The sequence below is a fragment of the Heterocephalus glaber genome, unplaced genomic scaffold (genome assembly GCF_053883595.1).
Source record: "Heterocephalus glaber isolate CG9 unplaced genomic scaffold, H.glaber_assembly_v1.0 deba00001452, whole genome shotgun sequence".
In the NCBI taxonomy this organism is placed as follows: Eukaryota; Metazoa; Chordata; class Mammalia; order Rodentia; family Bathyergidae; genus Heterocephalus; species Heterocephalus glaber.
In genome coordinates this window covers 10,655,325-10,663,389 of record NW_028258302.1, presented here as the reverse complement: position 1 = coordinate 10,663,389, position 8,065 = coordinate 10,655,325, and the positions used below count along the sequence as shown (strand labels likewise).

Sequence of the window (8,065 nt, the reverse complement as noted above, 5' to 3'; positions counted from 1 at the left end):
TCCCAGCCCTTGCTTTTTTATTTTAAGACAGGGTCTAAGTCACTAAGTTGCCTAGGGTGGGCTCAAACTTGTGATCTTCCTCCCTCAGCCTCTGCAGGGCTCCTCTTGTACCTCCTTATATAATTTGGTTGTGTTTTGTTTTGTTTTTCTGGTATAGGGGATTGAACCCAGGATGGTGGCACTGACAGACAACTTTATACTAGTTTTGTTTCTGTACAGACCTCAGGATAAAACTTCCAACATTTCTACCAAGTTGTTAAAGCTCTTAACCATTTGCCTCTGCTTGTCTATGAGACTCAGTATTTCCTATCGATTAACTAAAACCACTGTAGAAACCAATGGAATTCTGGCACCCAGTTAAAATCATAACCACCCTCTACAACTCAGGGTTTCAAGTTTTTAGTTCATTGAAATGTCATCACTGATCCCAACCCTGATTTACTTCATGCTAAGTAAAGATTGTTAAGTTTTTTTCTTGTTTTTTTTTTTTGGTACCGGGGATTGAACACAGGTCCTTGCGCTAGAGAAACAGGCGGCAAAACCACTGAGCTAAATCCCCGGCCCTATTAAGTTTTGATTAATAAATTAAACTTACCCTTATAAAATATTGCTTTTATGCATCCTATCTGTTAGGATTTGGGGTGGATTTTGTTTGAGGAATGAAAAAGAAGTTCCACTGCTAAAAGAAATTTTTAGAACTGTGAAACACTTCATGAATTTGGGTTTCATCCTTGCGCTAATCTTCTCTATATAGTTCCAATTTTAGTATATGTCCTACTGAAGTGGGCAGACTTTTATTTTTATTTTTTAATTTTTTAATATTTTTGGTACCAGAGATCGAACTCGGGTCCTTGTGCTTGCACAGCAGGTGGCGAAACCACTGAGCTAAATCCCCAGCCCCCAGATTTTTATTTTTTTGAGATAGTGTCACACAATTTTGCTCAGGCTGATCTCTAACTTATGGGCTTTAGTCATCCTCTCTTAGGCTTCTCAAGCTAAAACTTGGGAAACCACTATCCACACTGAGTCCAGGGAAGAGAATGTCAGTGAGGTCCCAGATTATTTGTGATCAGTCTTTCTGGAAGCCTGGAATGCACAGCACTGGGGATTAGGTGGCAACTGTGACCTCTACTCCTTCCCCTCTGTCTTCTCCTTCACCTTCTCCTCCTCTCCTCTCCCTTGGCTTCCTAGAAGCTGGCACTTGGAGCTGAGAGCCCATAAGACTGCATCTCCATTTGGCCACATACCACTAATACTCTAGCAAATTATTTCACCTCTCAACCCTGTGGGGATGGGGGAAATGGGGGGAATGAGACTTGGGGCCTGATTCTAAAAGATACCAGGAGGATCAAAGAAGACTTCAGCAGGGAGGCTGTTTGAAATGTTAACAAGGCAGCTGCAGATGCCAGGAGCCATAGAAGGGGACACAGGAATGCTGTCCACCCACCCTTTACCACTATACCAGCCCCTCCAATTGGTCTAAAAAGGGAAGGAAGCCACAATGCTCCCACCCTCAGGCTCTCCAACCTTCCCTGGGAAAGGAGTGGCCTGGGAGCCCAGTCTGAAGTGAGAAGTCTGTGCCTGGGAGGAGGCCAGGCCCAGCAGGGGACAAAGCTGGTACCTGTGGGAGGCAGGTCTTCCAAGCAGTTTGGGGTTGTGTGAGGGCAACACTGGTCTGGTTCTGGGCTTTCCTAAAACAGTGGGGCAATGTTGGAAGGCCCTTGGGCTGCTGCCCCAAGCTTGGTTATTGCTGGTTCCTCCCTGGGACAAGAAGGCAACTTCCTGCTGGGTCAGCTGACAGCCTGGCTCCAGGATGGACTTTGGGCCCTGCCCACAGGGACTGCTGGGAAGTCAGCTCCCTCGGCTGCTCTGCTCTGTACAGCCAGCAAAGAAAGGTAGCAGAGCTGAACAATCATTAATCCAAGGGGCAGGATGTGGCTGCAGCTGGGGCACAGGCTATCCCTTCACAGGACCAGTGTCCCAGAAGCATGTCTGTCCATAGGCCAAAGGAAAAAGAAAGCCAGGTTGCTGCTCTGAAGTGGTCCAACCTGGGGAGGGGAGGTGAGGACATCTGGGTGTTGGAGTTAGGAGTAGTGAAGGAAATACAATCCTGACCTTTCCTTAGCCCCTTCCTTCCTCCCCTCCAAATCTGGGGAGCTAATCTCTGGGTCAACTCCTGGAGATTCTGCTTTGTGTGTGTGGTTTTTTTTTTTTTTTTTGGTACTGGGGATCGAACTCAGGACCTTGCGCTTGGGAGGCAGGCACCAGAACCACTGAGCTAAATCCCCGGCCCATGGAGATTCTGGTTTGAAAGGAGCCTTCGTTGAAATTATGACACTGGCAGGGCAAACTTCATTGGTATGTGAACTCTGCTGTCACACATGGCCTTGTACTCAGAAAGGCCCCAGCTGGGGTTGTAGCTCGGTGGCACCTCGCTGCCTGTCAAGCACAAAGTCCTGAGTTCAATCCCTGGTACCAAAAAAAAAAAAAGAAAAAGGCCCCAGACTTGGTCAAATGCTTTGCTATTGCTCTCTTGAAGTTCTTTTCATTTATTTATTTATTTATTTATATAGGTACTGGGGATGGAGTCTAGGGCCTTTGCACTGAGCTACATCCCCAACCCTTTTTCAAATTTTGAGTTAAGTTCTGAATTAAGGAGGTTGCTGGGGCTGGGTTGGAACTTGTTGTTCTTGTTTTTATGCTTTTTTTTTTTTTTTTTTTTTTTGGTACTGGGGATCGAACTATACTTGTTGTTTTGAGACAGGGTCTCACTATGTACTTCAGGCTGGCCTTGAACTCACTATGTAGTCCAGCCTGCCCTGGAACTCCTCCTGAGCACTGGGATTACAGGTGTATGAAACCACGCCTGGCTGAGTTTGAACTTGTGATCCTCCTGCCTTGGCTTCCTGGAATGTTGAAAATCTCAGTAACTTTTGTTTTTTCTTAGTAAAATTTGGAGCTAGAATTTAGGGCCTTGTTAATTCTAGCAGCTGCTCTACCACTTAAGTTATACAGCCAGCCTCAAATTCATGGACACTTAAATTTTTGAACAAAGGGCCCTGCAAATGCAGTTGCTACTCCTGTCCACTGGGAAGAATTGCTGAAAATTGATGCAGAGCAAGATTAACCTACATTCTTCTCCTGTCCACCTCTTCCAAAATGGACTCTGCATTCCTCCTTCCTCCCCACACCATGCATTCACTTTATCCCATGGCTGAGGCACACTCTCTGTAAGGCTCAGTCCTGATACTGACCAACACACTTTTCCTTTGGTACTGACCAACAAACAGGAGAAAGGGGCTAGACTGGGCCAAGAACACCCTGAGAGCAAAGCACAGTGCCTATTTGCGACTACTTTTTTTTTTGGTGGGGTCCTTCCGCTTGTGGGGCAGTCAGTGGAACCACTGAGCTAAATCCCTGGCTCTCCCAGTGCCTATTTGGAATGGGTGCTCTGCAATTACAGGCTTGATCTGAATGAAGGGTGTTATAGGAAACTGAGTCCTAGCAGGGGCTGAACGAGCTGCTTCTGGGCTCCAGGTGCAGGTGGGACCCCCAGTGTCAGTGATGGCTCAGGTTCATGCCAACTGAGTCCCTCGGGACATTCAAGGGCTAAGGCAGTTTAGGGAGATCACGCTCTGCACTTTAATCACCTTAGAAAGTTACAGTAAGTGCTGTCTACCTTATGCCAGGGTTGACAGAGCTGGGTGCCCCAGACAAATGGGCCCATACCCTCATGGTGACCAGGACCAGGACAAAGCTGTCCAGGGACCCAGGGAAGGAGTACAAGGATACTCAACCCACGCAGGCCCCTAGGGCAATTTCTAGCCACTAGGCAGGGACAACTTCCAGATGCTGGCCTTGGCTTCTCTGCTGTTGACCCTTGTGTTCTCGGGCAATCAATGTCCCTTCCTGGTCTCAGTCTCCCTTCTGTATTAAAGGGTAACATTCCCTGTCCTGCTTCCCTCATAGGATGCTGTGGAATCAGGACAGAAAAGGGCTTGGCCTGCTATAAAAAAAGAGCCAGAGGCCTGGAGGAAATGAGCACAGCATTTCCATGATTGTTAAATGCTTTCTTTTCTGTCAACTTCCCCAGTCACACTTCTCACCTGCTCCAAGACCCACTCTAATGCATCAAGGTGGAACATCTCAGTGGGAAATCCTGACCCAGGCATGGGTGCCCTGGGGAGTCAAAGCTTAGGTTAAGGGGAAACTGGGGAAAGAGTGTTCCTCTCCTGGGCACCAATGGTGAAGCTGGAACCCAGGAGGCCTGAGATTGTTGGAGCCTGAGAGAAGGTGCAGTAAGGAGCAAAGGGGCTACTGGGGGGAGCAGATAGGAGGGGAATGCCCGCTGCCAGTCACAGGTCTGAAGTCTACCCCCAATATTGCCCGGGTTCTGGAATTTTCCAAATTTCCTTATTCCAGGAAAAAAGAAGACTAGAATCCCCCAACTCGGGACACCACGCTCACCTGGGGTCTAACCCCAGCATTTCGCTTCTCCTTCCACGACCACCCTATCCCCTTCCGCAGCCAACTGCCTCTGGGATCCCTCGGGACGGACCCTAGGCACAGTGCCCTCCCGGACGCCCCCGCCTTCCCGGCCTGGGCGGAGCGCTCTAGCGGAGCCCCGGGACCCCTCCCCTCCGGACCGGACCTCACCCTCCCGGGCCCGGCTGCGGCAGCGGGGAGGGGCAGCAGACAGCTCCGCTCCCGCCCCGCGGCCGCTCCCTGCTCGGCTCGGCTCCTTCCCTCCCGGCCTCTCCGCGCCCCGCCCGGCGGCCCCTCCCGCGCCGTGCGCCGTCCGCCTCCCGCCGCGCTCGCTCGCCTCCGCCGCCCAAACTTTTCTCCGGGAGCGTCTTGCGCGGCGGCACCCCGCGCATGGGCGCCGCGCCGCAGGGGGCCTGAGCCCCGCCAGGTCCGCCCGCAACGCCATGGCGGCCCGCGCGCCCCCCGCCGCACCTGCGGCCGAGGAGTCGGGGGGCCCGGGCGGCCCCCCGCGCAGGAAAAAGTCCCGCTCGGGCGCGTCGGGCCTCCGCCGCGCCTTCAGCTGGCTGCGGGGCAAGCGGCGCAAGAAGAAGGCGGCGGGGACCGAGGGTGCCGAGCCGGCTGCCCTCCGCGCGAAGAAGGCGGACGACAAGACCAAGAAGGCCAAGGGCAAAGGCCGAGGTGAGGCGGCCGTCACCTGGCCTGGGCTTCGCGCCGGGCGCACCGAGGGGGGGGGGCGGGTAGCTCCGTCGGGGGGCGCGGTGCGTTGGAGGGGTTGACATCTAAGCTCTGGTGCCTCCAGCCCCGGCACCTCTAGCCCCGGCACCTCTATCCTTCGCCGCCCACCTCAGACTCAGCCGGCCCCATGCAGAGGGGAGGAGACCCCCCAGCCGATCACAGCAGGGATCCCCGGGCTTCAGCAGGAAGTGCCGGCAGCCTGGAGATTCTCCTTCCCGCAGTCAGACTCACCCGGGTTCTGCCCTGTGCTGAGTCAGGGGGTCAGAAACTTGACTACGGACTGGGGCCAGTGGGAGAGGCAGGTGGTCTTGGATGTCTGGTGAGGGTCCCTCTGGGTCTGGAAGGTCAGGTACACTCAAAGGGAGTTTCTGCCCTCCAGGTGGGCAGGTGGGTCTGGGTTGCCAAACGTACAAAGGACCCACTTCGGGGCTTAGCTTGCCTTAAGTTGACAGTGTTAGCTTTTCCCACCTGATACCCGGCCAGCTCACCTGGGCCAAACCGCAAACATCCACCTCCTGGGGTGGTGAGCTCACCGTCCTCACGGTAGGAGAACCAGCAGCCCCTCCCCATCTCTCCTTCCTCCAGCCCTGGTAGGTACCTGCCACGGTTGAAGGTGTGCTTGCAGATGGGGGAAACTTGAGGCCCAAGCTAATTGGAGAGCCTGTACCTGGGCTGGGGCTGGTACTTAAAATACAGACCTCTTTCCTAATCTTCCAGAGTTTGAGTCCCTGGTGACCTCTGGCCTGAAGGGTGAGGAGCTTGAGAGGAGGGCAAGATGACCTAGTCCATCCCTACTAGGGTCACTTTACTTTCAGCCACTTGTTTGGTGTTTTGCTTTTTCCCCGTTAATGTCTTCAGTTAGGAGGGAAGGGCTTCAGTTTCTGCAAGAGGGTGGAGCTTGTAGCTTCGGAAGTCTACTTTTCCTTTGCTCCTGCTGCAGTGCTGGGGGTGAGGAAATGGTAGGGTGTGTGGGCTCATCCCATTCCTCCTGTGTTTACTCTCCTGGTGTCCTTTAACCACCTCCTCTGGAGGAAAAGTAGAAGGAACACTTTAAGGGTCAGGGAGAGTGTGGAAAGCCTCTTGTGTGATTGCATCCGGCACGATCTTCCTTTTGGATAAGGGCCCTGCTCCCCTGCAGGGCAGCCACAAAGAGAGACCAGAGTGCTGGGGCTGGGGTGGCTGGGCCAAGCCCTGAGGGGAGGTTTGGTTGAGGGGTGTTTTCAAAGGCTCTGCAGCCCTCACACTGGGGGAACCCTGCTCCACTGGGATTCAGCTGAAGTTATCCTCACCTCACTCAGGAGGGCATGGGTCAGAATTGCAGCAGGATGGCTTGTGGTCAGACTATCAGGATTGGCAGGCAGAAGGTTAGTGGGCTGGTGTCTTACTTAGGGGCAGTGAACCTTTCTTCCCAGGGATACTACCTGGAGGTAGGGGCTGAAAATGCTAAGCCTGTAGGTTCCTCCTCCAGCAGCCAGGGCCTGGAGTCACTGGGTCACTGGCCAGGTCTCCCTTGCTTTGTGTTTAAAGGTATTGGGTGGCACCGGGCTTTCTGAGCAGCAGGTCAGCCTGATTGAGCCCACGTGCATGGGCAGCACCTCTGCTCCTAGCTATTGTTTTCCCAGGTCTGGAGGTGGCCCCAGGTGTAGCTGAAGGAAGTCCTGCTCCAGTCTCCTATTATTGTAATTGTTTCCTTGTCACCTGCCTGGCCCAACTTTTCTGTTTATTAAGAGAAACAAAAATCTGATCTCTTTAATCTCCACTGGGACTGCTGGCCAGAAGGGGGAAGCCCAAGGAAGGCTTAACTCTTTCAGGGAGAAAATTCAGAATGGAGACTGGGGGAGATGGAGAAGAAGGCATACACAGAAAGTTCCTGGGAGGTCAGGGGCCTTTGCTGGGAGGATTGTTATCTCTTCCATTCCAGTCTTCGAACCAGAGACCTAAAGATACAGGTCTTAGCCCCTCTCATCTGATCCCCTACTAGGAGATGGTAAACTTGGCTTGTAATGGAATTTTGACTCTAGTCTCTCATGATTCCCCTACTTTCCTCATTGCCCTGCACAAATTTAGCAGAAGAGAGGAAATGTGACATTTATTAATCTGAATGTGTCAAGAGCCTGTGTTCATTGTCTCATGAGATCCCATTTGGAGTTGAAAAAAACCTGAGGCTCAGGAACAGTGCATGATTGATTTGACCAAACTGAGATCCACACTCAAAGTCACCTGACTCCCAAATCTGATACAGTACTATTGTCATGACTCTCTGAAAGACACATAGTGGGGGTGAGCCTTGAAGATCTTCTGATCCAACTCATCCTGCAGATAGGAGATGGTCCAAGAGAGAAGTGAGGGAACTTGATAGAGTGGGGGGTGGGTATCAGAGTGGTAAATGAAAGTTTACCTTTGGCTCAGCTTCTGGTAAGCCCATGACACTGGATAAGCAGCTTCTCTATGGGCCCACAGATTCCATAACTGTCTCATGGGGAAGGAGGGGACTTTCTCACAGGGGTGATTGATCCTCTGAACATGGGTCTGTGATCTTTCTCTCTCCAAGATTCTCACAAGAAATGATAATAAAAATTATTTGAAAGAGAAGTCACTCTAGAAACGCAAAGGGTTGCTATTATTGTGTCTATGTTGAGTCACCCCTCCAAACCTCACTTCCCTTATCTGAAAAACAAGGATAATAAAGCCTGGCTTTACAGGAGTGTTCCAAGGGTCCCCTTAGGTAGCAGACATGAACGTGCTTTGTGAACTGTGGAGCATGGTCTGGATGGTAGCAGGTTTCTGGTGTTGTGATGCTGAGGACTTGAGAATTAGTTAAGTTCACCCTGATCTGTGTTTGGAA

At 52.0% G+C, this 8,065-nt stretch overlaps 1 protein-coding gene and 1 pseudogene across 2 annotated transcripts in view; one reads left to right on the top strand and one right to left on the bottom strand.

Moving 5' to 3' along the window:
* Nucleotides 1-694: 694 nt before the first annotated feature.
* LOC147827211 (U6 spliceosomal RNA) lies at nt 695-788 on the bottom strand (annotated as a pseudogene).
* A 4,002-nt stretch (nt 789-4,790) lies between these two features.
* Nhsl3 (NHS like 3) overlaps nt 4,791-8,065 on the top strand; it is a 29,260-nt gene continuing 25,985 nt past the window's right edge. The window contains exon 1 of one of the 2 annotated variants that reach the window (XM_087215363.1): nt 4,791-5,163. In XM_087215363.1, coding sequence (XP_087071489.1) covers nt 4,929-5,163 — 235 coding nt within the window. In that variant the 5' untranslated portion in view covers nt 4,791-4,928. The remainder of the gene's footprint in view (nt 5,164-8,065) is intronic. The other variant, XM_004850874.4, reaches the window with a different exon arrangement.